At 50.1% G+C, this 18788-nt stretch overlaps 1 protein-coding gene across 3 annotated transcripts in view; it reads left to right on the top strand.

Moving 5' to 3' along the window:
* Positions 1–18788, top strand: part of RADIL (Rap associating with DIL domain) — a 69557-nt gene that overhangs the window by 25689 nt on the left and 25080 nt on the right. For 2 of the 3 annotated variants that reach the window (XM_039490491.1, XM_039490492.1), the window contains exons 4-7: positions 4231–4547; positions 7156–7833; positions 9957–9994; positions 14407–14567. In XM_039490491.1, the coding sequence (XP_039346425.1) occupies positions 4231–4547; positions 7156–7833; positions 9957–9994; positions 14407–14567 (1194 nt within the window). Of the gene's footprint in view, positions 1–1970; positions 3243–4230; positions 4548–7155; positions 7834–9956; positions 9995–14406; positions 14568–18788 lie in introns of those variants that run through there. The other variant, XM_039490493.1, reaches the window with a different exon arrangement.

Here is an 18788-nt window from a genome sequence, read left to right as displayed (position 1 = left end):
CTGCACAGGGTTGAATGTTTCATAGGTTCTCAATAGCTCCTTGTTCTACCCTCTGAGAAACTGGAAAATAGCATTCCTTTCTCAGCTGTTTTTCTTTTTAACTGCCCCCACCCGTTCTTATATGCTTCCTTTTTTGTGCAGCAGTCTTGGCATCCTGGGTGATGCCAGCAGAGCTCGGAGACTAGTTTGTTAGTGAAGTGTCTGCTGTAGATCCACAAAAGCATGAAATATTGTTTTCTGTGCAGTCCTAAGGCAAAGGCATCCACAGTTTGCCCAGCTGAGCGGCTGCATTGGCCAGTTGCCAGATTGCAATTATTATAGACTCTAGACTTTAAGGTTAGAAAGGGACCGTCATGATCATCTAGTCTGACCACCTGCACATCACAGGCCACAGAACCTCACCCACCCACTCCTGTAATAGACCCCTAACCTCTGGCTGACTTACTGACATCCTCAAATCATGGTTTAAAGACTTCAAGTTAGAGACTCCACTTGTTTAAGTCTGCAAGTGACCCGTGTCCCATGCTGCAGAGGAAGGTGAAAAACCTCCAGGATCTTTACCAATCTGACGCGGGGGAAAATTCCTTCCCAACCCCAAATATGGGATCAGTTAGACCAGTGGTCCCCAAACTGTGGGGTGCCCCCCCAGGGGGACATGGAGGAACATTCGGGGGTGGAGGGAGGCGTAGCAGGCCTGGGCGAGCCCTCATGGGGGGTGCAGAGGGAGCGCCACCCAGCCCTGCTCTGTCCCCAGCTGCAGTACCGGCTCCCAACCCCACTCCCAGCCCCAGCCCTGGCTCTGGTCCCGGGCCCAGGCCCGCCTCCAGACTCGGCCCCTGCCCAGGCTGCTTCTGGCCCCAGCCTCGGCCCCTGGCTGCGGCTCCGTTCCTGGTCCTGGCCCCAGACCTGCCTCCAGCCATGGCCCCAGCCTTGGCTCCCTTGCCCCGTCCGTGTTCCCCGTTCTCCCCCAAGCCGTGGTCCTGGCTCCTGGGGGGTGCATAGACAGGGATAAGGGGTGACCCTGAAAAGTTTGGGGACCATTGAATTATACCCTGAGCCTGTGGGCAAGACCCACTAGCCAGACACCTGGGAAAGAATTCTCTGTTGTGACTCAGATCCCTCCTTGTCTAGTGTCCCATCACCAGCCTTTGGAGATATTTGCTGCTAGCGGTCACTGACGGGCCACATGCCATTGTAGGCAGTCTCATCACATACCACCCTCTCCATAAACTAATCAAGCTCAGTCTAGCTTGATACGTTTATGGAGGGGATGGTATGATGGGATAGCCTAATTTTGGGAACTGATCTTTGATTATCAGCAGGTAAGTGTGCCCAGTGGTCTGTCATGGGATGTTAGATGGGGTGGGATCTGAGTTACTACAGAGAATTCTTTCCTGGGTGCTGGCTGGTGAGCCTTGCCCACATGCTCAGGGTTTAACTGATCACCATATTTGGGGTCAGGAAGGAATTTTCCTCCAGGGCAGATTGGCAGAGGCCCTGGAGGTTTTTCGCCTTCCTCTGCAGCGTGGGGCACGGGTCACTTGCTGGAGGATTCTCTGCACCTTGAGGTCTTTAAACCCCGATTTGAGGACTTCAATAACTCAGACATAGGTTAGCGGTTTGTTACAGGAGTGGGTGGGTAAGATTCTGTGGCCTGCGTTGTGCAGGAGGTCAGACTAGATAATAATAATGGTCCCTTCTGACCTTAAAGTCTATGAGTCTATGAAGCCAGTTAGGTTTTTTGCCCCTGTTCCACAGCTTCCCTCCTCTGATGGTTAGAAACCTTTGTCTAATTTCAAGCCTAAACTTCCTGATGGCCAGTTTATATCCATTTGTTCTTGTGTCCACATTGCTGCTTAACTTAAACTTAACTCCTCTTCCTCCCTGGTATTTATCCCTCTGATGTATTTATAGAGCGCAGTCATATTTCCCTTCAGCTTTCTTTTGGTTAGGCTAAAGAAGCCGAGGTCCTTGAGTCACCTCTCAGAAGGTAGGTTTCCATTCCTCGGATCATCCTAGTAGCTCTTCCCTGCACCTGTTCCAGTACGGAAGCACAGCTTATGGATATGATATGCTGTGCTGATATGCGCTGCCCCATCTTGATCTGAGATGGCAGCGGGCTGTGTTTCAGAACTCTCTAGGCTGTGCGGCCATCCCCTGTCCTAATCCTAAGGCATGTAAACAGTAGGGCTTATTTCTCCCCCGCCCTCATCTACTTCATTTTCCCAGCAAAGGAGCGATAGTCTCAAAACAAACAAACAAAAAATGTGCTTCAGAACCCAGAGTCAGTTCCTCACCAAATAAGGAAGGTGGCATTTTGGGGCTAACCTCGAGAGTGTCCCTTTAAGCAGCCGACTGCTGAGCTTGCCTTTCCAGTTCAGAGTGCTGCTCTGTTCTGAACAGGGGGATATGGTTGATGTCTCCCTGTGTGAGCTGGAGTTTGACTGAGTTCCTGCTGGGGAGAGCCTGTGTTCTGCAGATGTCTGGCGTGTGGTCCAACAGCCCATAGAAAACTGCAGGAGGAATCCAGAAGATGGGGATTCTTGCTCTTTGTTTTAACAACTCTGTTGTTGCTTTAAATTAAATTCTGCTGTTGCATTAATCCAGAAACAGAATTTTCGAGACCCGTTTATTCGCCTCCCATGTTAATCAACGAATGAGCGTGCAGCCGACCTTTCTGCTCCTTGGGACCCCGGATGAAAGGTCTGAGGATTCCAAACAGCATTCACAACTTCTGTTTTTCTTTTCCAGAACTCGCGCCCAATCAGTGATGTTTCCAGCATAGAGAGGGACTTTGGCACACTGGCTCGTTTCTGCAGTGGGGAATCAAGTCAGGCTGAGCAGGATGGGTTTGGGTTTGGCCGTTTGGTCCTATTTATACACTAGCTCTAGCGCCCATTTGTCTTCCTGACAGCTCTTCCGAATTGATGCTTGTGAACTTAATTACAGCTCTGCTCTGCAGCAGGCAGGCAGGCAGGCACTGGCTCTTCACTGCAGTCTGCAGGTCCTGGCAGTCAGCACTCACACCCCACTCACAACCAGGTGCACTTAGCCAATGGTGCAGGGCGCAGGACCCTCAGTGGACCCTGGCTGCATGGTAAGGAATGAAGCCCCAGGGCTGTCACTCTGCATTCTGGCCTTTGTTTGTTTTCGATCAAGGTATTTTCCACCCTGGGTGGCTCCGGCCAGCTGGTAGAAAGATGCTGCAGATTTGAGATGGATCCTGGCTGCTCCCAAGTAAGGTGGGGAGGATATTTCAAGAGACCATTTTGTGGATGGAATGGGAAGGGTGGGGGGGTGGGGCTGGGAAGTTACTCTCATTGATTAGCAGGGTGAAGTTGGCATGAAACTTGTTTGTATTTGCTTCCAAGAGCTAGTGTCTAGCCCTTAAAAGCGGTCAGTTCTACGGGTCCAGCTGCATTGCTCAGGAAACAGTGGGGATTAGTGGTGGGGGTTGGGCTCATTCGTTTTGGAGGGAGAACGTTGCTTTCCCCTCCTGGTTCCTGAACGTTGTGGTGAGTTTCCAGGAGCTTTAAACAACATTTTGCTAATCCTCTGCTGGCCAAAGCTGTGAGAAGATGCTGGAGTTTTCATCTCCAGACAGAATATGACTAAGGGTCCTTTCTTAAGAAGCTCCTCTGCTGTTCAGAGTCTCACACGTGATGCTTCTATTTATGATGGGTTTAAATATGCTGGCCCACTGGCTTGGAGATGGCAAATGATATAGTCCAACTGCAGCCCCAGGTTCTAGGGGACATTAGGATTTTCAATGCCCTGTGATCCTGGGGCAGGTGACAGCAGGTTCTAGGCAGAGCCTGACCAGGGAGTAGAGGCAGGATGGAAAGGCAGTTCGTGCAATGTCTGGGAACATGTCTTTGCTATGCTAGGGCAATCTTATGGCTCCATCTATGCTAGCAGCTGACTAGAAGGCATGTGTTTGGGCAGTGATGAAGGAGTGTCCAGAGATAAAATGGTGGCCCAAGAATTAATAGACAGAGAGATCTCCAAGGCCCTTGTTTGGCAGGGTGAAGCCAGGCCTAGGCAGCGAAAGCCCTGTTCAAAGAGCCCCCACACTTTGGTATCTGGGGCGTGGCTGGCTCAGTTGCTGGCTTGACGTTGGTCCCAGGGCCAACACTCACTTTTGTTATTCCCCAAGCAGGACTGGCACAGGGCAAAAAGACAGGAAAGCTCTTTGCATGCCCCAGCACTGAACGCTGCTCTCGTCCTTAGGCATCAATGCCCAGGCTCGGAAGCTGCAGAAGAACCGTGCGAAGGGCACCATGACCCTGCTGACGGGACGCAAGCGACACTCCACGCCACCCACCCTCCGACGCAGCGTGAGCGAGACCAGTCTCAGTCACGTGGGCTCGCCGGAGGAGGAGCAGCTCAAGAGACATTACTCCACGCTGCCCGAGACCATCCGCGGCCTGGAGAGCTCGAGGGAGGAGCAGCAGGCCCCCACGGCGGAGCGGAACGGCAGCAGCGTGCGGTACTCCCTCTACCAGTCCCCTCACCTCCTGCTCCTGCAGGGCTACAGCTACCAGCATGTAAGCACCCAGCCGCCCACTCTGTGAGGCTTTACTGACATTGACTGTCTGTGCGCTCCCTCTACAGCCCATGCCAGCTCCTGGCAGTCCCAGCAGGTGCCCTGGGTCCCGTGGGGAGGTGTGGGTGTTCAGACACTGAGATGCTTTATGGCGTGGCATTTGCTCCTCTCCTGGAGTCCAGAGACATGCTCGGAGAGTGGGCTGCTACATCCCCTGCCCCAAGGGATCCTGGCACAGGGATGCTGAGGGAAAGAACTAGCTTCTGCTAATAGCCCCGAGAGCCACTCAGGCTGACTGCAGTTGTGGCTTGCCTCTGCCGGGGGTTTTGAGAGAGAGTTGAGTTTTCTCAAACAATATTGAAGCAGATGTCTTGTCTCTTGACTTTGCTGCAAAGGCTGCTGCTTGTTTGGAGCATTGTCCTTGGCTCCTCTGCAAGCGGCGTCTCTTTGGAGCCCTGGCGGGACCTGCGATTTAGAGCAGGCAGGGACAGGCGTGAGTGTCAGCTGTTCAGGTCAGCCAAGTCCTGCTTGCATCAGAGCCCAGGAGTAAGGGTGGGCACAGGCAGCCTGACATTAAGGTCTACCCAGAATATGCTGGGTTTCCCTTTGGGAATGTCTCATAAAGCACATTCACATGGTGAGTGCAGTGCAAAGCCGCTGCACTGAATAGTGCACCGTAGGGCAGCCTAATAAATACCACTGGGGCTTGGCAAAGCAACTCGCCAGGGGTGATCAGGGAACTTTCCTTGCAGAATTTAAGATCTCATGATTTTCAAAAAAAAGCCTTCATGCGTGTGACGAAAACCTTCCTACTGTTGGCCCACGCAGTGCCGTCTGCCTGAGTCTGCAGCCAGGCAGCCTGCAATGACCGGGAGCTCCAAGCTGCCTCCATTCGCTTCCATGGGGTGTTACCTCTGAAGCTGCTCTGTCATCGTCTGTGCCAATTTAACACCCCTCAAAGGTGATACGTAGATGGGTCATGTGGGAAATTTCAACCACTCCCCAAACCCAGCATTCACTTTGAGTACTGGCAGCGAGTAGGACTCGTCTTCCAGCTGGTTTGTCAAGGGTTGAATGGCAGAGTTTGCTAAGATTTCGTGTTCTGTTCTGTGGTAACACAGATCTTATAGTCCTTGCCAGCTGGTATTGTGCTACTTCTGCTTACTACAGGGTGCACTGCGATCCTCTAGAACAACAACTCTTGTTATCCGCATTTTACAGATAGGGAAACTGAGGCACTGAGTAGTTGAGTGAGCTGCCCCTTGTTGCAGAGCAAGTGAGTGGAAAAGTCAGGAACAGAGCCTTGGTGTTCGGGTTCCCTATCCCCAGTTCTGACCACTAGATCCCACTGCCAGTGCAAGAGAGAATGGGTCCTGCTCTGTCCTCACACGTGGAAGTCAGTGACAGATGCACTTGTGTAAATGAGGGCAGACTTAGGTCCTGTATGATTTTGTCTTAGCCGCCCCTTTTTGTAGTCTGAGAAGAGAAATGAGAGTGGAAGGTGGGAAAGAAAAAAGTGGTACAAAGAGCAACTGAAACCCACTGATTGTGACCTTGAAGAGAGTGACACTCCATTTATGTCTGAGTTCCAGAATGTCCCTGTTCCGGTTATGGAGTGACACTGACCAGTGTTTTTATAGCGCAGTGATTAGTGATACAAGAACTCATTTGAGTTAACATGAGAGTGTGCTGATGGCCAGAACCATCCTGAGAGTTGACCAACTGTATCTGGAGGGTGGATGTGTATGACTGCATGCTCTGTTAGTCACGTACAAGTGGTAAGCGTCAATGAAGTGAATGCCCCTTACTGTTTGAAAACTAGCAGATGATACCAGATATCTTGGGGCAGGTCAGCAGATCTCCAGCTAGGGTGACCAGACAGCAAGTGTGAAAAATAGGGACAGGGGGTGGGGGGTAATAAGAGCCTATATAAGAAAAAGACCCAAAAATCAGGACTGTCTCTATAAAATCGGGACATCTGGTCACCCTATCTCCAGCTGTTTGCTCCCTTTGCAATGCATCCTGGGAACAATAGTTCACTCATTCTGCATCCATATACCCAAAAGGCGCTGCTAATCTTTGATGTTAATTATGGGCACTCATTATACTGGAGTAGCTAGCCAATTTCAGAGGAATTATATAACCTTCCTCCCCAGCCGTAGTTAAGTGGGATGGACGCAGGTTGCTCAGTTACTTGTGTAACAGAACCAAATGTATTAGCAGGTCCATGTATTGAGGCGATAGTCACAGTAGAGTTACATAGCAGTTGCAGTGGAAATTGAGCCACTGCGTGCTGATTGCTCCGAGTCCTGTCTCTCGCAGCATGCCTCTTCTGCTGCATGAGTCACTGCCACGCCAACACAAGTTATAATTTGGGGAAAGCACTGCAGTGTTTGGAATAAAAAACAGTACTGCAGTGCAAAGATGTGTGCTGTGGGCACCCAGGGAACTGCAAGCGGCCGCCGGCACTGAGGAGTCAAGATACCAGAGTGAGTGGCCAGAGAGGGAAAGCTAGATTCATGGCCTTACATCCTGTCAGACCAAGTCACTTGTGCAGCTGCTCGTGGGTCGGGCCTGCTTTGCTACCTGTTGTCCTGCTTGCGTTCTAGGATAGCTTGGTTTACGTGCTGAACCGCGAGCAGCACACAGTGGGCCAGAGGACTCAGTCCAGCAAACCCAGCATCAGCCTCTTCGCCCCGGACATCCTGCCCCTTCACTGCACCCTCAGGAAACGCAAGCTGCCGAGCCGCTCCCGACACCGTTCGGAGGAGAAGCTGATCCTCGAGCTGATCCCGGGGGCCAGTGTGTCCGTCAACTTCTCCGAAGTGGTAAAGACGATTGTGCTGCACCACGGAGACCTCCTGTCCCTGGGGCTCTACTACCTGCTTCTCTATAAGGACCCCACCAGGGCCCAGCCACTGCCCGCGCAGACGCTGATGAGGCTGAAATCTCTGCATCGAGCCTCGGACCCGGAGGCCCCCGTGCTCTGTAAGATGTGTGGCAGCCAGCTCAAGGAGAGGGGCCCCTCCGCCAAGAAGCATGGGCCCTCCCCCACCGCCAGCCAAAGATCAGCCAGGAAGAGGCTGCAGCTGGAGTTCGAGAGAGCTGCCGAGGACGTGCTGGTGAGAAGGATCGTGACCTTGATCGAGCCTGGGGGTGACGATCACAAGTTGACACCGGCCTTCCTGTTGTGCCTCTGCATCCAGCACTCCGCCACTAGCTTCGAGCCGGGAGACTTCGGTCAGCTGCTGCTCAAGTCAGCCAAGATGATTCAGAGGACAGTGTGGGTCAGTCTGTGAGCTTTCCGAGGGGAGTCGGGGGCAGGGGGTAGTGCCGGGGATGCAGCAGGTGCTGTAGGGTCTCCGAATAACACCTCCTGTGAACTCGAAGCCTAGGATGGGGCAGTCAAACTTTGCCCATCCAAGGGCTGCACTTAGCAAATCACCACCGTCCTTCCCTGTCATCCAGCTGTGCAGCCCACGGACACTAAGTCCCCGCTTGTGAGGCTCCGTCTGGACATCTGCCCAGGCTGCACTGCTGGATTAAAGAGGGTGGCAGCCCTGAGCCGCACTGTAGATCCCCATGTAATTCGTAGAGGCTTGCAGGCCTTGAACTATCTTGTGAGGGTCTGTTGATGTGCAGCCAACCCTGTCCATCAATCCGAGGTCTTGTCCCCTCCCCCACCATAGTGGTTTGAGAGATCCCAGGAGCTTGGGCTGAAGGGGCTGCTTGCTGTGGTCAGAAGGTGCAAGGAAAGGCCAAACCCCTGTTAAATGTTCAACCCCTCCCGGGTTAGCTCTAAATAACCAGGCCTGCCGGGGGGTGGGCAAGTGGGGCAATTTTCCCCAGCCCCCGCAGGGTCCCCCCCCCCAGAGTTTTTGGTGGGTCTTCAGCAGTAGGTCCTTCACTGAACACACATGGATCAAGCAAAGGACCCGCTGCTGAAGACCTGGAGCTTCTTCTATTCCGGGTCCTGCCGGTGAAGTCCCAGAGCAGAAGGACCTCTGCTGCCAAAGACCCCAGGCCCCTTGAATCCTCTGGGCAGCCCTGCTAATAACAGGATGAGGGGTAGCCCCTAGCCTTGCTCAGTACCACCCTTCCTTTTGCAGTCCATGGTCTTGGAAGCACAGACTGGAGGAGGGGTTTTGGACTGAATCATAGAATATCAGGGTCGGAAGGGACCTCAGGAGGTCATCTAGTCCAACCCCCTGCTCAAAGCAGGACCAATCCCCAGACAGATTTTTACCCTGGTTCCCTAAATGGCCCCCTCAAGGCTTGAGTTCACAACCCCGGGTTTAGCAGGCCAGTGCTCAAACCACTGAGCTGTCCTTCCCTCCTGCTGTTGCCACCCTATGGGAGAGGTCTGGGTTTATAGGTCACTACAGACCGGAGTCATTGTTAGCTGTATGCCTGGTCACGGGGCTGGAATGCCAGCTACCGTGCATCACGACCCTCCATGTTGCTGCCTAACTGTCAGGGAGCGTGAGTGGAGGAAATGCACTTGTGGAATCAGGGTTTGTACGTTTCCTCCCTGTTAGAGATCACCGCGTTCTCCCGCAGCGCGCGGTGCCATTCTGGCCTCGTTTACACCAGACTTTGTTTCTCACCATTGCTACCCAGATAAGGCTGCAGGCAGCCACCAGCGTTTTAAGCAGTGCAGCCCTGCTCTGAGCAAGTTTAGGAAAACACAGTGATTAGAATGGCAGTAGCCCGTCTAATACAGGTGCAGCTGCATCCATGGTAGCAATGGTGGGGAACTGCAGGGGGAAGGGTTCATGTAAATAAACCCTTAGTGCTGTGCAGCACATCAGAACTGAAATAACAATAATTCTGGTGGGCACAGTGAGACATTGACAGGAATCCCAGTGGGCAACTTACCCTGAAATAAGTACCTGCATATTGTACAATGTAACAAACAATAAGGATATATCTGCCTAATTATATTCTAGGCAATTGCATAGTTCCAGTCTCCCGGGTTCCTTCCCGCCCCATTCCTTTTTGTGCACTTGCAACATATATTGTAATTATATTAGCAAATCGAGCGTGCTTGTTGCCATAGCATCTGTGCGTCATTTCCTTTCGTTTAACTGTCTATGCAGAACAGCTGCAGTTGCTAGAAGGTGCATTAGATATGGAGCAAGTCTCCAGTAGGCATTTTAAATATAGTTTTTGGCACAAGGGAAAAAAAAAACTTAACCAAAGTTTTGCTCTGCCTTCCAATAAAGCGCAGAGTAACCAGCCCACTCAGTGTCCCTGACAAAACTATCCCAAGCTCCTGTTGCAGATAGTACTGTTTCCCCTGGGAGTTTGCATGTGTGTATGTGTGTGCGCGTGTGTGCATCCCTGTCTCTCTCTGCATTATTGTTTTCTCATATTGACTTATGCTTCCCCTCCTCCCCCATTATCCTAGGAGAAAACGAAAGAGCTGGCCGAGAAGCAGTCCCAGCAGTAAGTATCACCCGTCTTTACTCTCTCTGCCTCCCTCCTGCCCCACTCCTGCTTCCTCTTATGAATAGAGAAACAGCTGCACCTACAGGGAGAGAAATCGCCTTTGGAATGACCAAGGGGGAAGTTCTGTAAAGAGCACTAGGCCAAGGCATCATTGTTAATATACAGGCCCCGATTCAGCAAGGTGCTTCTGCTAATGTCTAATTTAGGTGGGGGCTTCTTGCCTGGTTCACCACCAGAGCTGGGCGACATTTTTTTACATACAACTTTTTTTTGATGAAAAATGCAAATTCAGCGACACAGGAACATAATTTGTGTCCGTTTTGGTGAATTGTTCGTTTAGAAAAACAAACAAAAAATTTGAGAAAACTCAAAACGTTTTATATATTTTTTATTTGCAAGGACTTGCTGTTTCAAAACTTCACACAGCTCGACTCACTACCTTGCTGAAGCAAGGACATAAAGCTTTTAGCACCCCTGCTATCCGTGCCCTTTATAAGGGTATATAGAAGGCATTGCTGTACTGGGGCCAGGAGACGGCTAGCAGAGGTGCCTGCTGGCCTCACCACATCCTCGCCTCTGGAAAAACCCAAATGCACTAGTGATGTAAAGAGCAATGAAAGGCCACTTTTTAAAAGCAGTCTTAGCCCAGTTTCTGATTTTGCAGTTGCTTTTTTCCACCCGCAGTTAATTGCAGATGCTGGCAGTCAGACATGCAGTTAGAGCACATCTGCACTCGGAGCTGGGGCCGTGATTCCCAGCTCAAGGAGACATACTCGTACTAGCTCTCATCGAGTGAGCATGCTAAAAATAGAGCGTAGCCATAGCAGCGTCAGCAGCGGGGGGGCTAGCTGCCCAAAGTGCATGCCCATCAGAGATGCTAGGTGAGTACCTGGGGCAGCTCATCCCTCAAGCTACCGAGGCTATGCTCTGTTTTTAGCACACCAGCTCGATCAGAGCTAGCACCAGTATGTCTCCTCTAGCTTGGAATCATACCCACAGTTCAAAGTGCAGACATGCCCTTAGATAGTGGAGTGCTAGCATTTGTGCCAGCAGAACTGGAGGCCATTTAAAAAGATTTAGGCCCTTAAAGCACAGATGGGGAGCGAATAGAGATTTTCTTTTCATTGTTTTATAGTAACACCTCGGGGGTTTGTTGTGCTTAACACATGGTGACAGTCTCCCAAAGAGTTTAAATAAACAAAGGGGAAACAGGTATAGAGAGCTGAAGTGACTTCATCCAAGGTCTCTTACTAGGTCAGTGGTAGAATTGGGAATTGAACTGTAGTTTCCTGCATCCTAGTCCGCTCCCCTAGCCACTGGGCCATACAGCATAGTATCCCTGTGACACACTTTTATACCAGGTCCCTGCACATGCGTTCCCTGAGTGATGTGATTCCTTGACAGTCAGGGTTTACATGCATGTGGACTGCAGGTGGATATGTGTTGTACATTCCACAGCCCTGAATGGGTTAATTGCCTCACTCCTTCCTGTATTTATGCTGGATCCAACCCCAGTACATCCCCCAGGGGCCTGGTGTTGGCCTACTTTTCCTTACACTATTTTCCGAACATCAGAAGAGATAAATTAGTAAATTAATGCTCCAGAACACTTGACTGCAGTGTTGCGTTTCCCCTCTTGTGCGACGTTGTGCTGCTGCGTGTTTACCTCTTGCACACTTACATCTCACCAAACGAAATTAATAGGCAGCAGGTTTAAAACAAATAAAAGGAAGTTCTTCTTCACGCAGCGCACAGTCAACTTGTGGAACTCCTTACCTGAGGAGGTTGTGAAGGCTAGGACTATAACAACGTTTAAAAGGGGACTGGATAAATTCATGGTGGTTAAGTCCATAAATGGCTATTAGCCAGGATGGGTAAGGAATGGTGTCCCTAGCCTCTGTTCGTCAGAGGATGGAGATGGATGGCAGGAGAGAGATCACTTGATCATTACCTGTTAGGTTCACTCCCTCTGGGGCACCTGGTATTGGCCACTGTCGGTAGACAGATACTGGGCTAGATGGACCTTTGGTCTGACCCGGTACGGCCGTTCTTATGTGTTTGTGCCAGCAGTGCCAGCTGTCACCAGCAGCTGGGAAGCCCAGCCACACATTCTTCATACTAAGATGGATATTATTTGATTTCTTCATATTAAATGGGAGATCTTCAAAAATGGCTATTCCTTTGGGTGCCCAGCTTGAGACGCTCTAAAGCCTGGTTTTCAGAGGTGAGTGCGCTGCACTTTCTGAAAATCCAGACCCTTTTCGGGTGGCTCACAGTTGAGCATCCCAAAAACTGAGGTCACTAGTCTCTTTAGAAGACCTTGGCCCTGTGTACGTCTCAGATTTGGGGAGTGTCATTTTAAAATTAGCCATAATAGGCATGAGCAGGAACCTTGGGCGGAACTACCTCCTGCAAAGGGTAATAGCTACATAGGGTATGGGCAGGGAAAAGGGATTAAAGCAGGGGCTGTATGAGTTCAAGAGACTCTTTGGTACAGTGGGCTACATTCCACCCTTACACGTGCATTTGCGGCTCCTTTTGCAGTCAGTGGCAGCGATGCATGTGCGTCCAATGGCAGCAAGCTTGATCCTGCCACATTCTGTGTATGGAACTCCCACTGATCCCCTGAGGTAGCCATGAGCTCCAGGCCGAGAGACACACTTCACGGGGCTCTGAGGGTACAATAACCAGGAGTTAAGCTGTAAAATCCAGGGGTGAACTACGGGGTAGCCAGATGACTTGGTGCTAAGGAATTTCATGGGGGGTATGGTAAATCACAGAGTGGTAAGGATAAGCCTATCCATTACAGCCATATAGTTCAGCTTCTTCTGTTTGGGGCTGTGTACAGGTGTCGGTTCATTATTGTGTTGTGTGAGCAATCCTATAAATCTGGCTACAATGAAGCACTTTTGCCCAAGGTCCCTATTTTTGACTGGCTTAAAACATTCCTTGGAAAAATATCTTTTGAGGCCAAAAATTCTTCATGGTTGTTTTCAAGTGAGCTTGTTTTATAAAGTTATCAGACATCCCATCCAACCATTTTCTGAGTGATCACAGCATGAAAAGCATTTCGCTAGTTAAGAAATTTTCCAGATGCTTTTTAATTTTTTTTTTTTTTTATAAGGCCTTGGTTAACTCAAGAGGGTTGCTGCTCTCTGTACTGTACTCAGCCTCCGGACTGAGAGCCAGTCATCAGCACTAAATTCACAGGCAAAATCCAGGCTGGTTGAAAACAGTCTCCTCAGCATTTGCAGTGCTAGCTAAAGGGCCTGATCCTGAGAGGAGCTCAGTGCTTTCAGCTCCCATTGACTCAGCGCCTTTCGCATCAGGCCAAAGTGCTAAAACAAACATTTGAGCCAAAACTTTGCCTTTGTCAAGAGCATTTTTGCAGAAAGTCTTTTTCGGTTTCAATGCTGCTTTAATGTGCCTGGGCTCTCCAGACTGGGGGTTGGGGGCTGCTGTTAATAGGGCAGGGCTCCGGGAAAGACTTTCAAGAGTGATTTGTAGGTGCCTAATGTGAGACACCTTAAAAGGGGGCTGGTTTTCAGCGGGCAGGTGCTCACCGCTTTCTGAAAATCACGAGTCTCAAGTTGGGCACCTGACAGTCCCCCTGTCGCTTCCGAGACTCTTGCCCTGTCTCGGTGACCCTGCTGGAGTCCCGTCTGCTCCAGGCTTTGTCTTTGATCCATCACTTTTCTCTTCATTTGTTTTCGTGTTCCCCAAACCCCTGTATCCCACTGTTGGCTGCCACTGCACCGTGCTGCATGACCAGGGAAGAAGGAATCATGTGGCTGCCATTAGTATTGTTGTTAATTCCTAGGAGCCCAGGAAACACTCGACATCTTCAGCTCCGATTGAGGTTGCTCAGCATTTCTCAGGAGGTGCTCAGCACCTGACTGTAAATCAGCAGGTCGGAGGTTCTCAGGATGGTTAGCAAATCACCGAGATCCAGCATTTGGTCTCTGGGGTGCTGGGCTGTGGCGTTTCCACTGACCAGGAAACAGGAATCCCATTGCTGATTTGCAGAGTAGTTTCACAGCACATCCGTAACTCCCCAGGGGAAGCCAGCTGCTGGGTTTGGGTTGGGTTTGCTTTTTAAGCCCATAACTCTTGTGCTGGCAATAGTCTGTGACCATGCTCATTCTGAAACTTCTGAGCGTGTCGGGGAAAAGTGTGTCGATGCAGTCGCAGGAGAGTATAAAATACTGGAGTGTTGTCTGTGCTGCCGGTGTATCCATTACTGCATTGTTCATGCCCACTGGGACTATCCTGCATCGCCAGCCTCTGAGAGGGGCACAAGCCTTTCCCGTAGCTGGGGGCGTTGTGCACACACAGGCAGACTGCAACTGCAACCAGCTTTGTCCTGACCGGAGTCTGAAACTCTCCTCTTACCTTCTCTGTCTCACCAGTCAGGATCCTGGATCCCTGTCCCGCTTCACCGTCACAGACCTGGTCCCGGACCTGCAGCACATTCTCTTCTGGATGTCCAACTCCATCGAGCTCCTGTACTTTATCCAACAGAAATCCCCCATCTACATCCAGAGCCTGGAGGAGGAGCTGGATGTCAAGGGTAGGACTCATGCTTCTTTATACCGATACGCCGCCTCAGTGCAAAACTTCCCCAGCCGTATGCCTGCTGTGTGACATGTCAGGCAAAGGGGGCGCTGTAGCACCAAGCTGGTTTGCTGGTGTTTTCCTCCATTGCTGCTCCAACAAGGTACTTCCATCCTGACTTCAGAGACCACCATGTTGCCTCTTTATCCCAGATAAGCCCTTCAATAGTACTGGGGTTTGTGGAAAGTAAGGGAACTTCACCCACAGTGCTCATGACCCCACCAGCTCTCTGGGACGTCTCCCGAGCAGGTTCTCGAATGATAAACTGTGGTGCCTTTTGTGGCACGTCCGCTGGAGATTGAGCCAAGGCAGCCGTAGCATGTGGAAGCTTGAATGTCCTGCTGGGCTCTGCTCCCCACCACTCACTCCTGAGTGCAGAATTGCTCCCCTGTGAAATTGCAGGTGCAAAGGTAAAAACAGGAGGCTGTAATAAAGTCAGTCTTAAAATCAGGGCTTTTCTGTGTCTCAAGAGTCCCTTTTAAAGACGTGAAAAGGAGGTTCTTCTTCGAATGCTTGTTCATGTTCATTCCAATCAGGTGTGTGCGTGCACATGGGCACGGCAACTGGAAGATTTTCCTCCTAACAGCATCTGTCGGGTCGGCGCTCAATATAGAGTCCTGCCTACCCACCAGACCCTTCTTACCGCCGGTGACGGTTAGCTGTAATGTCCCATAGGTCTCGCCTTGGCAAGCACCTTTCCAGTGTCCATTGCATATAGTTGTTTACCTCTTAGTATAGTTAGTATTAGTAGTTAGTGTTAAGCAAGTGCCTTTTCCAACTGGCTCGAAAACAAAGTCCCCCCATTGTGTAGGGTCAAAACTGACCTCCTTCCTGGGATTTTGGTTTATTAATGAGATAATAAAGCTCAGATCAAACTTTCCCCAAAGCTTAGCTGCTCCCAGGGTTCCTCCCTCAGGACTGCTCAGCTCATGCCCTAGATCCTCTCTCACTGGAGCGCTACTCCTTTCTCCCTTATATCTTCATGCGGTATCAAGCCACCTGCCTTTGAGTCCAGGGAACTCACTTGGCATTACTGGGTTTCAGCCACCTTGTCAGAAGGGGCTTGTGCAATGATGAGCTCTTGCATGTAGCCTTTTGAAGCCATGAATGGATATGATTTTGGGGCATGGATCCCATTGCAACCAAAGGGTCACCATGACTTCTGTCACCAAGAATGGACTGGTATCTGTGCATTGATACCTGAGGTAACAAGGTCCTTCCCTGAACCCTTGGCCACTGAGATAAGAGGAAAGGGATGCAACATCGGTAAGGAGGAGGCTCTGGGAGTATTCTGCAGACCGCCCAGTCCTGTAGGCCACAGTTGGAAACCCCTGCCTGGCTGCCATCCCTTGCTCTGCATTCTGCAGCCTCACCTCTCACTCCACCCTGTGAAGTGAATCCATTAGATCGCAGACCCGACTGGCTACCTGGTTAGCAGTGTTGCTCAGTATTACCTGTGCCTCTGCGGAAGCACCACTAGCTCTCAGGGCTGCTAAGCTAAGTCCTGTGAACACTCGGGAAGGACATAATCCCCCTTATCAAATGAGTGCTGACAGCTTGCAGCCGCAGGGAGTCTAATATGGCGAGGGGATTAGCCAGGCTTCGCTCTCAGCATGGCCTCGTTTCGTTTTCTCATCCCCCTCGGAGGGAGAGGGAGCAAAGCACTCAAGAGGCAAACCAGCTGCGTGCTGGATGCTCTCCATGTCCTATGCTATCTTGGTTCCCATGCTGATACACGACGTAAAGACCAATGTGTGGGTGGGAGGGTGGGACAGCGGGTGCATTCTTAATCAGTGAGCGCTCTAAAAAATGTGCTTGTAGGCTAAAAATACTGCAGCCCTCACAAAGTGCAGGGCACACGTGAGCAGCTGCTGGGAAAGTGAGATGATAAACCCCGGGAGTTGGGGTTCAGTTCATCCATTGCAGGGCTCAGTACGATGTCAAGAGAGGATCCTGAAACTAATTAGGTCTTTATCTTTTCTTTGAATCTTTCTCTGGGTTTTCTTGCGGCCTGGTGGCTTCCCCACCATCGGTCCAAGTTTGCCCACCCCTGCTGCTCCTCACTGTTTGGATAAGGGCTTCCCAGTTGTCCCAAATGATTTTCTTTATGTTTCTCACCATTGTTGAGCCTGTGTTAATTTAAAGGGAGATTTGTCAAAAGCACTCAGTGTTGGCCCAGCTCTGCTCCCGCTGCTGTCAATGGCAAAGCTCCCACAGACTGCAGAGAGAGAGAGCGAGGCCAGTGCCTCTCAGGCTTTCCAGATTACTGGCCTCCTGTCAGGAGTCTGATTTGTCTTGCGTACCCCCAAGTTTCACCTCACTTAAAAACTACTTGCTTAGAAAAATCAGACAAAAATACAAAGGTGTCACAGTGTGCTAGTATGGAACAAGTGCTGACTTTCTCATTTTTATGATACAATCATAGACTATCAGGGTTGGAAGGGACCTCAGGAGGTCATCTAGTCCAACCCCCTGCTCTAAAGGGGACCAATCCCCAGACAGATTTTTACCCCAGGTTCCTAAATGGCCCCCTCAAGAATTGAATTCACAACCCTGGGTTTAGCAGGCCAATGTGGAAACCACTGAGCTATTGCTCCTCCTGAATAATATAAATCAATTGGAATATAAATATTGTACTTATACTTCAGTGTATAATATACAGAGCAGTATAAACAAGTCATTGTCCCTATGAAATCTTAGTTTGTATTGACTTCGCTAGTGCTTTTTATGTAGCCTGTTGTAAAACTAGGCAAATATCTAGATGAATTGATGTACCCCAGGAAGACCTCTGCATAGCCCAGGGGTACGTGAACTAGGCTAACGCAGAGTGATTTTGAATATCCCCCCCTTGCTCTCCCTCCTCATTTATTACAGGCCCCATTTTGTCTCTAGTACCCAACACACACGCAGAACACAGGGCATGGGCACAGACACTGTCCCCCGGGTAGATTTGTAAAAGTCTCTCTCTCCATTTTTGCAGCCCTTGTTGGTAGTCGGCCATTCCTAAAAGTCTCTCTTTTCTTCTTTGCTCACCACTCCACTTTCCCATCACAGTACAGTTGATGTCATTTTGTATCCTTCTCTTTGAACAACCCTTTATGAAGCCTCACTGGAACTGCAGTCTTTTTCTTCTTAATTGTGGTGTTTTTTAGGGTGATCTAGCTGCTTTTTCTGCATTGCTGGGTTTCAATACTTCCTTCGACTGGGTCTTACTCGCTGGGGTGAGATGGTGGCTTCACTGAAGTCAATGGCAAAACTCTCATTGACTTCAGTGGGGCCAGGATTTCACCCTATTTTCATTTCTTACAATGTGCGTTCTTGAACCCCCGTCATGCCCATGTACAGCTGCATTCTGTAAATCCAGTCCTTACTATTCTGAATTCAAGAAGCTTCCTTATTATTCTCACAGTTGTGATCAGTTTCTCCCTGTTGGCAAAAAGCAGATTTAGGATGGCTTCTCTTCCACTTGGAATCTCCACTTATTGGGTCATAAGGTTGCCTTTACATCACCAAGAGAAATCTTTGATCATTCCTGGATCCAGCACGGGCAAGGATTGTTGGGAAGCCTTCATGCTGATTGAGGAAAGGCAGAGAGAGCACTTCGGGCAGAAAGTGCTGAAACTGAAGATGAAGGATAAGGGTATGAATGCACAGAAGTGTCCGTGCACAAATGCCAGGGTAGGGCTGGCTGAAAACCACGAACGCTTTTCACAAAACATCTTGCAAAAAAATTGTCCCTGTTTTTTGACAAAAGAAATTTGAAATTCAATTTTTTTCAGCCAGTTCTATCCAGGAACGTGGGAAACAACCAAGCGCTAGAAGTATTACTAAGTGGTGTCAGTTATGGTGTAGCTGGCAAAACCCACACCCTACTGGATGAGTCTCATAACCAGAGTATTACTATGGATAAGTACAGTCTACAGAGATGAGAGAGATGGGTGATACTCAGCTTGCAGGGGACTATCGATAGAGAGATATGAAATATATTTACAGTGCCAGCAAGCTTACAAGAAATGAAAAGTCAAGGAAGATGACGGTGGGCATTTGCTGCTGATCACTAGGACTGGAGGAGAGTGAGAGAAGAACCTCCTGGGCCAGATCTCCAGTACTCAGAACCCCAGGTCATTGTGCTTAGATGGATGATAATTACCCAGATACATGCTGGGTAACATGCACG

Source organism: Mauremys reevesii, linkage group 10 (assembly GCF_016161935.1).
Source record: "Mauremys reevesii isolate NIE-2019 linkage group 10, ASM1616193v1, whole genome shotgun sequence".
Classification (NCBI taxonomy): domain Eukaryota; kingdom Metazoa; phylum Chordata; order Testudines; family Geoemydidae; genus Mauremys; species Mauremys reevesii.
This window is presented reverse-complemented; position numbering and strand designations above follow the sequence as displayed.